The sequence below is a fragment of the Octopus sinensis genome, linkage group LG10 (genome assembly GCF_006345805.1).
Source record: "Octopus sinensis linkage group LG10, ASM634580v1, whole genome shotgun sequence".
Taxonomy (NCBI): Eukaryota; Metazoa; Mollusca; class Cephalopoda; order Octopoda; family Octopodidae; genus Octopus; species Octopus sinensis.
This window is the reverse complement of record NC_043006.1, coordinates 33,793,786-33,810,472: the sequence shown is the minus strand read 5'-3', so window position 1 is coordinate 33,810,472 and position 16,687 is coordinate 33,793,786. Positions and strand designations below refer to the sequence as shown.

General features: G+C 34.2%; 1 protein-coding gene across 6 annotated transcripts in view; it reads left to right on the top strand.

Moving 5' to 3' along the window:
• LOC115216595 (5'-AMP-activated protein kinase subunit gamma-1) overlaps positions 1-16,687 on the top strand; it is a 764,404-nt gene that overhangs the window by 401,656 nt on the left and 346,061 nt on the right. For 3 of the 6 annotated variants that reach the window (XM_036506547.1, XM_036506549.1, XM_036506551.1), the window contains one exon: positions 5,783-5,836. The exons of the other annotated variants lie outside the window; for them this stretch is intronic. In XM_036506547.1, the coding sequence (XP_036362440.1) occupies positions 5,783-5,836 (54 nt within the window). The remainder of the gene's footprint in view (positions 1-5,782; positions 5,837-16,687) is intronic. 6 annotated transcript variants of the gene reach the window in all.

Below are 16,687 nucleotides of genomic sequence, written 5' to 3'. Positions count from 1 at the left end.
TGAAGACAAAATTGGCTCCAAACAATGGAGTGATCCAAGAATTATAGGTTCTCATTCTCTTTCTCTCGTTCCTGTGGATATAATTTTCTATAGAAATAGAAATTATAGCCAGGTCATTAATATAATTTTAAATATCATATTTTATGGCATATAAAATGCATTTTTTCCCCAAACATTTTCTCCAAAATGTCACCCCATGTCCTATTTGCCAAGTTGTGTCTACATTACATGCTTCAATGCACTAAAACCATTTTTTGTCTTGAATGTGTGTTTAATTTGGGTTATATGTAATATGTCCCTGTGGCTTTTACACCATCAAATACGGTAATTATAATACTTTAGCTCATTATTTAAGAATATTAGCACCCACTTTACTGTTTGTTTTTCATGCAGCAAGTGTCCCCTGGTAAATCTCTCCCATTTCAATTATTTTCATATAACTACAAACAAATATTGAGTTTATGTGTAGGTAGAGAGAGTGAGGTGATAGAGAGGGGTGAGAGAGAGGAAGAAGAAGGTGGTGGTGGTGGTGGTGGTGGTGGTGGTGGTGGTGGTGATGATGGTGATGATGACAACGTGGAGGAGGATTTTATTGACAGTAAAAAGATATAAGGAAGTAGTTTAGTAAATAAAGTTTAATTCCTTGAATATTATTTTTGGCAAATATCCTGGTTTGTTTGTCTGCCTCCTGCTGCTGGGTATCTTATCGCTTCCCACCTCTTTCTACCATCTGCTGTTTAAATAGCTATTGAAAACATCCCTCTTAAAAGACAAATTTAGCGAACTGTAAATAAAAACGTCATTTAACAGATTGGTTTTGGTGTTGGGTTGCTGTGCCATAGATCAGCTCCGTTCAAGCAGACCCGTGATTAGAGACATTTCCACCTATGGTCATTCCATCATTTTCTTTTTCACTTATTTCGTCATTAGATTTGGTGTATCTTAGACTACATTTTCTATTTTCAAAACAGTAATTTGTAATATGAGTGAGATTTGATTAATATTTTTAGTATTTAAAGCAAGCACATTAAGGTTTCCTCCAACACATATCAACTGGAAGAGCTTTGCAATTCTATGAACGTTTTTACGACTCTTATCACTGTTGTTTCAAAGCATCTTCCTCTATATCTTATTCTATTCTTGTAATTTGCATGCTAATTAAATACTCATCATTTCTACTGAGCACATTCCCATGAGTTTATTATAATGATGAGTTTTTACTCTGCCTTGAAGTTTTCATTCTAGAAAAGTAGGTCTGTTCTCGTCAGGGAAGAGGTTGATAAGGTACAAATACATTGAGCAACAGGAACTCTTAAAATCTGATTTTCATTTTTGAGTCCTCATTATCATCATCATCATCATCATCATCATCATCACCATTTAACGTCTGTTTTCCATGCTGGTATGGGTTAGACAGTTTGACTGGAACTGGCAATCCGGAGGAAATACAGCAGGCTCCAGTATGATTTGGCTTGGTTTCAATGGCTGGATGCCCTTCCTAACACTGACCACCACACAGAGTGTACTGATTGTCTTTTATGTGCCACTGGCACATATGCCTTCTGCCTATCACAGGCATGGGTACTCTTTATATTTCACCAGCACAGGTATCTTTTATGTGTCACTGGTGTCACTGGCACGGATGCCTTTCATGTGGCACTGGCACAGACCACATATTCTAGAGCTTCTCCTGGTTATCTTAATAATTGGCAGAGTCTGTGAGTCACGACCACAAGAATTCCGGTTGATCCTGTCAATGGAACAACCCACACCTGAAACAAACATGCAAGTGGCTGAGCATTCCACAGACATGCCTACCCTTAACATAGTGCTCAGGGAGATTCTGACAAGAAGTGGGGAGGCATTGTTGAAGGTCCCTCTGTTGGTGTGCGTGTGTGTGTGCGTATGTGTGTGTGTGTGTGTGTGTGTGTGTGTGTGTGTGTGTGTATGTGTGTGTGTGTGTGTGTGTATATACAACAGGCTTCTTTCAGTTTCTGTCTACCAAATCCACTCACAAGACTTTGGTTAGCCTGAGGCTATAGTAGAAGACACCCAAGGTGCCACACAGTGGGACTGAACCCAGAACCATGTGGTTGGGAAGCAAGCTTCTTACCACTCCTGTGCCTATATATATATATATATAGTGAAGGCACATAACTCAGTGATTAGAGCACTGAGCTTACAATCGTGAGGTTGTGAGTTCAATTCCCAGACTGGACTGCATGTTGTATTCTTGAGCAAGACACTTTATTTCACGTTGCTCCAGTTCACTCAGCTGTAGAAATGAGTCGTGACGTCACTGGTGAGGTGACTTTTCACCCAGACTTGTACCCCGGAAAGGAATCTCTTAGATGCACCTATGGTCATTCATGACCGACGGAGTCAAGTTTTTTCAGTTTTCATATATATATATATATATATATATATATATATATATATATATATATATATATATACACATATATATATATATATATATATATATATATATATATATATATATATATATATATATATATATATATATAATAATAATAATAATAATAATAATAATATTAGGGAGAAATCCAAACTTACAGGGAAAATTAGATTTAGGATTAAATCAAATTTCACAGTATAAATAGAAATTAAATTAGAGATAAAACCACTATTAGGCAAATCAAACAGTGAAAAACATAAATCAAAACATAAAAATAATATAATTAATATAATATACAAAATATATAAAATATAAAATTTAAAATTTAAATTATTTAAATTTAAAAACTTTAATTTATATTTATAAATTTTTATATTTTTATATCTTTTAAATTTTTAATTTTTAAATTTTTAAACTTTTAATTTTTTTAATTTTTTAATTTTTTTTTTATAACTATCAAAAAGTATTAAAAAGTTTAATATAATATAATAAGTATATATATATAGTGCTTCAAAGGGTGGTAGTAGTAGTTGTTAGTAGTAGTAGTAGTAGTAGTAGTAGTAGTAGTAGTAGGTGGAGTGGGGTTGCTGGCAACAGGTGTGGTGAGTCGCATTGGTTGTTAATGATGTTTGGTGTAGTGTTTACCATTGGAATGTTGTTGAAGTTTGGGGTCCCATCAGTGAGGCGGAGGGGTACTTTGGAGACCAGGGGTGGAAAACAGAGATAAAATAGAGAGAGATTGTAACAGAAGTTGTGCTGACCTTGACATTAGTAATGGTGGAGGTGTTGGTGGTGGTGGTGGCAGTGGTGGCGGGAGTGGTGGTGGTGCTGCTGCTGCTGCTACTGGGGCAGATGGAAATTATTCAATGCTGGTAACCTTTAAAAAGAAAAGGTTAATATATCATATAAGCAGCATTGCATCATGTAACTTCACAATAAAAGTCTATTTAAAGAAATTTGACCCCATGGTTACAGAGTTGATTGTAATACAGGAACACATGTTGATGTACGTATGTGCTGTGTATGTATGCGTGCATGTGTTTATACAAACATGTATGTATATACATGTGTGTATGTTTTTTTTTGTATGTCTGTGTGTGTATTATGTATGTATATAATGTCAGTGTTTGTGTGGGAATGTGTGTGTGGGTGGGTGATGTGTATGTGTGTATGTATGTATGTATGTATATTAAGATTTCACTTTGACATAGCAATACTAACAACCTGCGGTTAGAACTCAATACACCAATGGCTCACAATAAGGCATTAGACAAGAATGGAGAATAACATCAAATTAAAGAATTTACTGAAGAGCAGGAGTTGTGTAATCATCTTAAGTGTTTTCCATGCTTTCATTGGTCTCAGATGAGATTACAGTGGAGCAGAGTTCTATAACGAGGCACCTGATGCCAGTCCTCACCTGCTTCCAAGCATGATAATAATCCCTTAGTCTACAGAACAATAACAGGTTCAGTCACGGCTATGTGGAGAATTGGATGTAAACAACACCTGAATGAGTCTTTTGTTTACAAAGATCACGTGACATGTCTCGATACACCAAGAAGCGTGTATCAAGACATGTCATGGACGTGCTTTCATTCTGGACTGTAAAGGTAAAGGACATAGCAAGACCATTGTTTACAGTCAGTGAACATGTATGAAGACAAGAATATGAACGCATTCACATAAATACATTCACACACACACACACACATACACACACACACACACACACATATTTCCATCTTAACATCAGTTTTTTATACCTGGGTGGGAATGGTCAAGAAGGGCTTGAGATCAATAGAAAATATAATGGCAATCAAGCAGTGGTGGACTGCCCAGGTTGCCAACTTGCCCGATGGAAGTTGGGCTCTTGTGCCATTATAATCCATATATGGGGGCACATGTTAGTATCTAAGGGGCCCATCCCTTCAAGTCTGAGAATTTTTTATTCACTTCTGGAAGAACACACATTAATTATTTCAGTTTGGCTGTGTTTGTAGACAGTTGGAAAGAATACTTTTAACAAAGAAAAAAAAATTAAATGATAGCATTGTAGTTGTAGGTGGGCCCCCTTAGTCTCCTGGCAACCAATATTGTTAGACCCAGTCCACCACTGCAATCAAGTGTCAGGGTGGACCTTTAAGGTACAAATGAGTAAAACAGAGGGAATGGGTGCGAAGCGGGGATAAGATACATAAATATACAAACCTCAGAGGCAATTCAGCCAGTGACTGATATAAGAATATTTGGAAATTCCCATTGTTATTTACAAAAGTGATTGTATGTAAATGTGTACACATATGCAATCTCGGCCCCACCCCCAAGGCAGCTGAAATTTCATGTAGCGTACATCTCTTCAAGGTACAAACCATAGACTTATATGACTTTCAGGCTCTATATATCTTTGTTTTGTTTTTTGTGTGTAGTTGTTTTTTTTTTGTTTGTTTGTTTTTTTCATATGTATGTGAATTTTAATAAAACTCAGTTTCGACCATTTTGGTTGAAATTAGTTGGACACAACAGTTCTGAAAGAACCAGCATTACCAAACCAACTGAAGAACTTTGCTGGCATCTTGTTAAAGCAATTTATATTTATTGAATTCATGTGATTGCATTTATGTTCTTGAGAATTGGTAAACACACGCAAGGCTGGATACTGTACTGAGGTTATATAACACGTGAGTGTGTGTACATCTATGTATATATATTCACATTCATTGGCAATAAAAGGGAAAATTACATATACATATATTCATTAAAAGTGTATATGCCAATACAATATGCACTACTCCTTATGTCTTTTTCTGTGTACGTATGTGTATGTGTGTTTATAATCATAAAATCAGGTTGTAAAAGACGTGAATACACATATGTATTTTCCATGTGATTTCCTTATGATTATGTCTATTTCATAATTTTTCAATATCCTATTATTAATTTCACCATTCTAAATTAATGTATATATATACATTTTACATCAATATGAATAGTTAGCATTATATAATAATTGTATATTACTTTCCTAGGGGCATATAATACAGAAAACAAACTACTCAGATCATATATACCAAAACATCATGGACGCATTCAAAATTTATATTATTTTTTCCTCATTGAAAGAATATTAAATTGTGTTTTTTTTTTATCCCAATGCTAAGAAGCATTACAAAAGAGTGTATAAAAATATTCATATGTGGTGTTGTGGTCTGAAATCATTGCCTGCCCAATTGATACTTTTTTAAATGAATGATACTTTTATTTTGCTTTTTTTCTTGTGATTTATTTTCTAACACATTTCTTTTCTTTCTCTCTCTTTTTTTTCACTTTTTTTTTATTTCTTATCTAAAAAAAAAATTAAAGGATGGAGTTGCAAGATTTATACGCATCTCTTCACCTAAAAGATTCCGCTCTCAGGTAACAGGGAAAAAAGTGTTTATTTTTATTTCATGTATATATATATATAAATAAATATATATATGTATTTATATTGTGTATGTATATATATGTATTTATGTACGTGTATATATTTATATATATATATCTATGTATGTGTATGTATGTACGTGTGTGTGCGTGTGTGTCTGTGTGTGTATACACAAGTATTTATGCATCCAATATTCTTTCCTGTTTGATCGACAGCCTCTTTATAAGAGGTGTTGCAGTGCATTGGAGCTTGTCCTCAGTTTTCATTGGATTCTAAGTAGATGTGAGACACTAATACACTGGGAAAAGATGCCTAACTAACACACATGCTTCAACCTCAGGTTCTGCAAATCAAGGGAAATTAGAAACATCTAGCATTGAACTGAATATGTCATTTTCCTCCTGCTAATTAATAACTAATTATATAGTATATATATATATATATATATATATATATATAAACGATGCACATTACGACATCAAATAGACAATACTGGGAAAGTGTAAACCTTATGTTAACAATAGTAGGTGTTGCTTGGCTGACAAAAGGATCATACTAAAAATCTCTCTCCATTTGAGTAGCTACCTAAACTGTAAGAGTGAGGTTTTCCACTCTTGCCCTCACAAATGCAGATTTGCTGTAGCAAACTAATTGCTGCACCATGGAACACCCACCTCAGTTTTTCCCTTACTAAAATGATGTTGATGATATATATATATATATATATATATATATATATATATCAGGGGCGTGCTGCCTGGGTAGGCAAGGTAAGGTAGTGCCTACCCTGAATAAAATAGATTGATAGTAACATTTTCCTCTCATGGTAAAATATGCACTTAATTCAATAAAATTGTGAATGTTACTCTGATTACTATGCATTACCATGCACACTATGCATTACTATGCATTACTATGCACACACACATACACCAATGTATTGGTGGGAGAATCTGGTACATAAATATGGATAAAGATGACCATTCAGGTGGAATGCTTCCAATGAAAGGTCTGTGACAATCAGGATTGACTTGGCAGTTGGCAACAACAGGGATCTTGAACTTTCTACCCATAAGCAACATTATTATTTCCAAGACAAAATATGTCTGGCAGGAGTAGATGAAATGGTAAAATTGCAGATGAAACAGGTCTGTCTTGACTCAGTGAGCAAAGTCCAAATCTTGAATTCTGTCTTTCTTCTCTCCAGAGTAGATAAATAAGAACCAGGTTTGAAGTAATTATTGATTTTAATCAATAATAGCTTTGCCTTACACATTTGTGACCTCCTGTCCAATCCATACAAAGTAATTGTATGGTATTCCTCATTTTCTGCTTACAGTGGTGAATTGTACTTCCTCATGGTACCTATTTGAAAGACTGTGGAGGCACAATGGCACAGTGGTTAGGGCAGCGGACACGCGGTCGTTGTGAGTGTTTATTGAGCGAAAACACCTAACGCTCCACGAGGCTCCGGCAGGGATGGTGGTGATCCCTGCTGTACTCTTTCACCACAACTTTCTCTCACTCTTACTTCCTGTTTCTGTTGTACCTGTATTTCAAAGGGCCGGCCTTATCACTCTCTGTGTCACGCTGAATATCCCCGAGAATTACGTTAAGGGTACATGTGTCTGTGGAGTGCTCAGCCACTTACACGTTAATTTCACGAGCAGGCTGTTCCGTTGATTGGATCAACCGGAACCCTCGTCGTCGTAACCGACGGAGTGCTTCCATCCCATTTGAAAGACTGTTAGTCTGGACACCTATTTGAAAATAAGTATTTTAGATATAAACAAACCATTGACAAAGTATCAATGGTTTGTTTATATCCAAGATATAACATTTAATCTGGTAGATAAGCTGATATTTTATCAACCTGCAGCACACTTGCATTAATCACAATATTGAATACCTGAATGTATGTATCTATTATGAAACATGAGAACAAAGTTGGTTGAGTCAACGGATGTATAGGACAACAAAGCCACATAAACAGCCTTTCATACTTTGTCACCTGCATAGTTCAGTGTCCATGAGTGAACACTTAAGTCTTGATGACCCAGTCTGTTTGGTCTTATGTAGGTACCATCAACAGAAGTATAAACTTCACTAATGACTTTCAATATTACCTATACTTTTTCTGACTTAATAGCTAAAGGTTACAATAGACTGGCATACTATCCAGGGGAAAACTTGTCTCTCATCCACTTAACATCAACAGAAATTGAAGATAAGCCTGATCCAATGCACTGAAAAGGTCCATAAAGGAATGAAGGTGGATATATATATATATATATATATATATATATATATATATATATATATATATATATATATACATACATACATATATATATGTATATACATACATATATATATATATATACATTTATACACATTTATACATATATATATATATATATATATGTATGTATAAATGTGCATAAATGTATATATATATATATATATATATGTATGTATGTATATACACATATATATGTATGTATGTATGTATATGTGTATGATGCATAAATACATGTATGCACAGAAACTGTTGCTTGTCGCAACATGAGCGTGCATAAAGAACTAAATGTAGAACTGCTATCAATGTTGTTGCCTCCATAGATCTTGCATATTGCACTTGCTCGCACTTGGTACAGTCCCCCAGTTTCCTGTAGATGGCAATGTTTGGTCTGCTGCTGCTGCTGCTGCTTTCTTCGTGTTTTATTGTTTACCCATCCATTACTGACATATATGCATGACTGGCTGTCTAATGGTGTCGTTCCCTCTCTAAAATACAAGGGGAAACTAAAAGTAACAATGCATGTCTCGAGCATGTGATTTTCTTTTTTATTTCCTGATAAAAATAATTGATGCAGATTCAGTTACAGTGATGGATGAAATGCCTCATAGTGTTTCGTCTCATTCATTTATCTTCTGAGTTTATATCTTACCAAGGTGGACTTTGCCTTTCATCCTTTCATGCCTTTAGGTCGAGTACTGGAGTTGATTTCATCAACAACCCTCTCTCTGAAATGTACTGCTTTGTTCCAATGTAAAAAATATTATTATAATTGTCCTTTTTATTATTGTTAGTGATGGTGTTCTTGTTGTTGCTATCATTGTTGTTGTTGTCGTTGTTGTTGTTCACTATGAACAACAACATCCCAGATATTTTCTCTGGAGTTTCCTCATAAAAAACATTTTCCTTTTGATCCTTTTTACCACTAAAGGGTGTCAGAACATTTCAATGTCCACTGCTATTATCTGATGTCAAGGAAAGTTTGTCATTAGACATTTTTAAACTATCTATGCATTTTGATAAATTGCCATTTTCGATGTATCACTCATATTTCAAGATTACCACCTAAGAACATATTACTGCATTGCAAGAGTGAAATATATCGATATATATATCACTTGTACTCTCTTACTATAACCCATCTTTGTTGGTATCTTTCAATCAGTTGATGTGACAATGGCAGTAATGTAAATATTCATGCACTTAAATCATTTCCAAATAATTTGAAAAACAACATCAAACACAGACAAAATTTCAAACTTAGATACTTACACTTGTACAATACAAGAGACAGGAGTATAGCATTGGAAGTGTTAATACATCAATGTGAATACAAACAAGAAAAACAGTATGTACAACACTGATATCATCAACAGCTACATTCCTTTATTTGTGTATATGGGACAAAAGGAGTAAAGAGATTTGAGCTAATGCATTGGAAAGACAGGGATGAAATGCATGACAAAAGATAGTGCCTCCTTGCCTGGAGAAGAACCTCCCTACCTATGCAAACAGAAAAACTGACATAAAAATACTGGAGATTGGGATATATCTACATTAGAATCTCTCTAAACAATTATATTTATATCAAATTTATACAAACCTCCCTTTTTCTCAGCTATCACTCATCCCGTCTCCCCTGTGAATGAGCCTCCCTGTTATACACCTCAGGTTTAAAAAGTAGTGATGCATATAACCACATACATACACATAAACGCACACATTTTCATACAGATTTAATGTACATAACTGCATACATGTGCATACACATATACATGTATGCATACATTCTCATACACAGGCGTTTACATGTATATATTCACACACAAACACACATTCTCATACACATACATTCGCATGTATATAACTACACACACACGCGCGCACGCGTGTACACAAACACACGTATGTACATGCACACATTCTCATATATATACATTTACATGTATATATCCACACACCTGCACATAAGATTAAACAGCCTTTCTTCTTGTTATTATTCCTACCGAATCTGATGAGCTTATTACTGTTGTTGTTGTTGTAGAAATAGTTGTTGTTGTTGTCATTCAGGCTCCATATATACCCCTCATTGAACCCTTATGAACCCCCCACTGAACCCTTCCTCTCCTAATATCCAGAGGCGGCTTTTGTCAATCTTCTGCTTTTAAATGTTGTTCTTGGTGTTGTTGTTGATTATGTATTTATTATCATATTTGATATTATCTTCTTATCTTCATTACTGAGTTGATAACTTATCTCTTTAAGGAATAACAGCAATTGTTTTAATTAACTGATTAATTAATTTATTTTAATAAATTAACTGATATGTATATATGTGCACATGTGTATAATGCATATACATTCTTTATATATATATATATGCTGTCAGTAATATTCTCGTTAAGAATAATAAATTTGCACTGTACAAAAGTATGGAGTCACCCATCATACTAATGTAAAATTGTTTTAATTATAACTGAATGTAAAAGCAAATATATATATTTATTTATAAACAAGGGTACAAAATAGTACCACCATTGCTAGAAACAAGAGTAAAAAAAAATGACTCAATTAGTCACAAAAAGCACTCATCTTTTTGTGACTAATTGAGTTGTTTTTTGACTCTTGTTTCTAGCATTGCTGGTACTATTTTCTACTTTTGTTTATAAATTTGCCTGCAAGTTTTAATTGCTAATGGGTCACCCACATTATATATATATATATATATATATATATATACATATATATATTTATATATATAAATAGATGTGTGTATTTTTTGCTTGTTAACAATTAACACGGATAAAATAGATAAATAGTTACTAGGGTAGCAAAAAATCCCACAAGTAAAGAGGTTGTATTTGAATTATACCTGCGTGAAACTCCATTTATTTATATATATATACGCATGCATATATACATGCAGAAAGCATTTTTCTCTTCAACTATAAAACACAGAATGCCAATACTAATCCCACTATATTTCTTTTCATTTAAATATTCATTGTGTATTATATTTCTTGTAATAATTTTGATGTAACTCAAAGACAAATTCTACTAGAAAACCTTGTTTATAAAGCTCATTCACATCATTCATAAAGCTCATTCACAAATCTCTTTCTTGCAGTTCTACTTTATTTATTTATTCATTTATTTATTTATTTGCAATTTGTAATGCAACCTAATGCAATGCAAACATGTATGCCCTGCAACAGCAATGCATACCCTTTTCATTGGATCTTGGGCCTTTATTTTGTATTACATGAAACATTGCTTGTTATGGGGCCTCGCTTACGTTTGCCTGTTGCTTTTGGTTCCACACAAACACACAATATATATATATATGATGTATGTATATATGTATGAATATATGTGTGTGTTTGTACATGTATGCGTATATATATATATATATATATATGTATGTATGCATTTTGTTTATATATATTGAAATACTTATATTGCAGCTGATATGTAATGTAATATTCATTTTGTGTTATGCTTTGTTATGCAATGCAAAATCAATTTTGTTTATTATTATGATCTTATATTGAACTTAGAAAATATATTATACATAACAAATTGAACTGGATTTGTTCTAGTTACATAAGCCTCTGAAATATTAACCCTTTTCTTAAGATATCTCCATTGAAATGCACCACCTTTGTTTCATTTATTTTTTTAAATAATTAAAAAATTTACTAAAATAACTTTATCCTTATTTTGCACATAAACCAAAATCAGATTTTGATGGAAGATTTTAATTTAGTTCACTTTAACCCTTTTGTTACCATATTTCTGTTGAGGTACACTTCTTTCATTTTCATTAATTTTTAAAATATTGAAAAATTTACGGAAATATCTTTGTCATTATTCAGCTGATGTTTGGGAAATTTTGATGGAAATTTTTAATTTAAATCTCTTTAACCCTTTTGTTATCCTGTCTCTGTTGAAATACACCAATTTGTTTTCATTAATTCTTAAAATAAATTTACTAAAACAACTTTGCCATAATTCAGTTTGGAATGCAAATTAAAATGATATTTTGATGGCAGATTTTAATTTAAATCACTTTAGAACAGTAAGTTTTTGTCATAGAACTTGGGCCCAATCTCAAGCAGGTTGGGGATCCAGCCATCTCATCCATTTTCTCTACCCACTATTCCAGAAAGAGTCATGGGTCCTCAGGCACCTGTTCAATAGGGTCCCACCACAAGCAACCATCATTATACTTTTTTGCTGATTTCCCAAGTGTAACAAACTGAGACTGTGGATATTGTCTGGCCATCATGTCCTTGGTCCACTTCTAAATCTCTTGCCACATGGCTTGGCTTGAAGGCCTCCTCCTGGTTGACTCAGCTTGAAGGTGGGTTGTAATCAAAAGGGTTACTTAGATTTGATTGTCAAGTGACACAACTGACTAAAACCATGGTCAGTGAAGTGACCGCATCCAGTTTTATATTTACATCTGATTTTGAAGAGGTCAATGAACAGCCAGTTTAAATTATTAGGAAAAAATATATTTAAGAATTAAAATACAAATACCACCACTAACTTAAACAACGGGCCTGTGTGGGTGCTTCTATGTAGTCACTTAACTTGTTAGAAACAGCAGCTAAATTCCTCTAAATAACATTCTACTGTCTTAAAAAAGTAAGGACACATTTGAGAATGTAGTCATAGATATACAAAAAAGATGGGATGGTCATACATGGAATGCCTTTGATCATAGGTTTTCTCAGTCATTGTTGACCTGGAGGTAATCAACAACATTAAAAATGTGCCTGTATGTGGAAGCTTGGGGTGCTAACAATAGCAGCCAATCATTCTTCAAATCATACCTTGTTGTCAAGAAGAAAGAAATGACACATTGGATAATGTCATTCCCATTTGGATGATCGTGACTGGAATGGCTTTAAGAATGAGTCTGTTTGATCATGAGTTACACAGGGCTAATAAACATCGATAATAACATCAACAACAATTATTAATTGTAAAAAAGATGAAGATGGATGTATGAATGATGACAATGAGATGATGATGGTGAAGATGACAAATATGATAAGGATGGCAATTATGATAAAGACAATGATGACAATGATAATAATAATAATAGTAATAATAATAATAATAATAATAATAATAATAATAATAATAATAATAATAATAATAACAACAATAACAATAACAACAAGAGCACTCAGAGAGCGCAAACTTCTGCCAAGGCAACACGTTTGCCCTTTCAACGATTAGCCAGAGATTATTTTTAGAATAATCCAGAATCCTTGTCCGGTACTTGATCGATCCCAATGGTAGTCATGGAATGTGAAGGTGGATGTGAGGGCTGTGTTTGCAATGCTGTGTGTGTGTCATCTGCAGTGGGAACAGGGACAGTTTTCTCTATGAAGGCCTTTTTTGGTCTATCCACTGATATAGTGTCTTTACGGCCATTAAGGTCTATAGTAAAAAAATTTATCCATGCATAAAAGAAAATGCAAAGGACCTGCACACAGTGCTGTTAACAGAGGTTTAACAACATCGTTGCACACAAAAATGTGAGTCCAAGAAGTAAAGCTTCCTTCAAGGCAGAGCTAGAAATGCAATTGTCATGCAGGTAAGAGGTTTTAGACAGGAGCAATATATTCAAAACTTGTAAAACTAAAAATTGTCTAGGATAAATTAAATTTATTACTGTTACTGAATATGTTAGCATTATTTAATTTCTGAATGGTTTTGCTGCTGTTTGTTTAGGTAGTTTGATTTCTTTATCCATCAATTTCTACTAAGACAGAGACACGAGTAAAATTAATACTAAAGAGATGAAAATAAAGCTTTGGAAACAGCAATGCTGTCATATCTTATGTGGAAACCATGAGTGTGCTTTCAAAGGAGATAATCAGAGAAAGACTTGAGAGTCAACGTAAAGTCATGTAAAGTAAAGTAAATATAACAAATAATCCAGAATCCTTGTCTGGTACCAGATCAATCCCAAAATCTAATCAGTTCATGCCAGTCGCGAAACCAAACATCTCTGAAAGTTTCATTCAAATCCATCCAGTGGTTCTTGAGATATCTTGTCCACAGACAAACAAACAAACAAACAAACACAACTGAAAACAATACCTCCAACTTCACTAAGGCAGAGGCAATAATCATCATCATCATCATCATCATCATCATCATCATCATCATCATCATCATCATCGTCGTTTAACATCCGCTTTCCATGCTAGCATGGGTTGGATGATTTTGACTGGGGGCTGGCGAACCAGATGGCTGCACCAGGCTCCAGTCTTGATCTAGCAGAGTTTCTACAGCTGGATGCCCTTCCTTATGCCAACCACTCCGAGAGTGTAGTGGGTGCTTTTACGTGCCACCAGCATGGGGCCAGTCAGGCGGTACTGGCAATGACCTTGCTCGAATCTTTTTACACATGCCACTGGCACATGTGCCAGAAGGCGATGCTGGTAACGATCAAGCTCAAATAGTGCCTTTACGTGCCACCGGCACGGAAGCCAGTTAGCCGCTCTGGCAACGATCATGCTCGAATGGTACTCTTAGCACCCTACTAGCACGGGCACCAGTGCCAGTAAAGCAACGCTGGTAATGATCACACTCAAATGGTGCCTTTTATGTGCCACTGGCACGGAAGCCGGTTAGCTGCTCTGTCAACGATAATAATAATATTAGTAATAATAATAATAATCATAGCAATGATATTAACAATTATAATGATGATGATGGCAGCCACATCACCCACCACCCGTCAGTCCACCCACCCCCACTCATCTTTATGCATGATTCCAGTTGATAATATGATTCATTAGAATTTGATATTTATCTAAAGACAGCATCAATGAAACAACAGCATCCAGTGTAACAACAGAGTTGCTTAGATAACTGCTTCCTCTCAGTGAAATCTCTATGGATGTCTTAACCCTTCACTTGTCCAAAGTATTTTCATAAGTTTCTCTTGAACATCCATGCTTGTTTTCAGTCTTATAGTAAATCTTTGTCTTATACATTCTGAGTGCAATAAAGCTTTCCTTTCATACGTCCCCAAATTACTCATACAGTTGAAAGAAAAAAGGAAATGTGTATCATATATGATGCATAGATGCCAAGGAGAGATGTCCTGTGTATTACATGTGACAAACAGGACAAGTAAAGGATTAACACTGAACTGTCTCTTAATCTCTCATTAATTCCTAAATAACTGAGTTCACTGACGTGCGCTAGAAAATAACAAAAACAGCTCACCATCAAAAGTTTTTGTTGTATTTATTATTGTTGTTGGTATTTAGCCATCACCAACCAACAGCAATGAAGAAGCAGATCCAGAATTAAACAGATTCCAATCATAACCAATTCATCTTTTGAAGCTTTTTAATCTCATATTATCAAATAATTCATATTGCCAAATATGACTTTTTTTAAAGACAATAGGCAGTGATTTGAAGAACATTTAGTTGCTGTTTCTAGTGTGTCAAGTAAGCATAAAGAGTCCCTTTCCTAAAAATGTCTTGGGGTTGTAGCTTAGCTCAATAGTATATTATTTGTTTTGCATTAAGTGACTCAGAATATATATACATGTATATATATATACATATCTATGTATGTATGTATGTATGTATGTATGTATGTATGTATGTATGTATGTATATATATATATATATATATATATATATATATATATATATATATAAAATAATATGAGGGAATATTATTCCAAACTTACAGGGAAAAATTCAATTTAGATATACTAAATCAAATTTCACAAAATATAATATATATATAAATTAGAACAAACACCTTTTATCAATTCAATAATGAAAAATTTAATTATACCATTTAGAAAAATTACATCTTATAGAAAGACTAAATATAAGATAAAACATATAACAATGATTAAGTAATTTGAAAAATAATAAATATATATTTGGTAGAATAATGACACATGTTTCGTGGCTATATTTAAGAAATGATAATAGTAATAATAATAGTAAAATCACTTCAATATAAATATAGTCACTCTTCAGGTTAAAGATAAAAGCAATAAAATGATTAATTAGATAAATTAATAAATATACGTAAATAATCTTGTAAAATACGAAATCATCATCGTCATTGTTTAATGTCCGCTTTCCATGCTAGCATGGGTTGGACAATTTGACTGAGGACTGGCGAACCAGATGGCTGCACCAGACTCCAGTCTGATCTGGCAGAGTTTCCACAGCTGGATGCCCTTCCTAACGCCAACCACTCTGAGAGTGTAGTGGTGCATTTACGTACCACCGGCACGAGGGACAGTCAGGCGGTACTGGCAATGGCCATGCTCAAATGGTGCTTTTTATGTGCCACCTGCACAGGAGTCAACCCAGCGGCACTGGCAATGACCTCGCTCGGATGTTTTTTCACATGCCACCAGCACAAGTGCTAGTAAGGCAACGCAGGTATCGATCATGCTCAAATGGTGACACATACATATATGTGTGTGTATGTTTGTAAGTGTGTATATGTGCATACACACACATTTCTTAGTTAC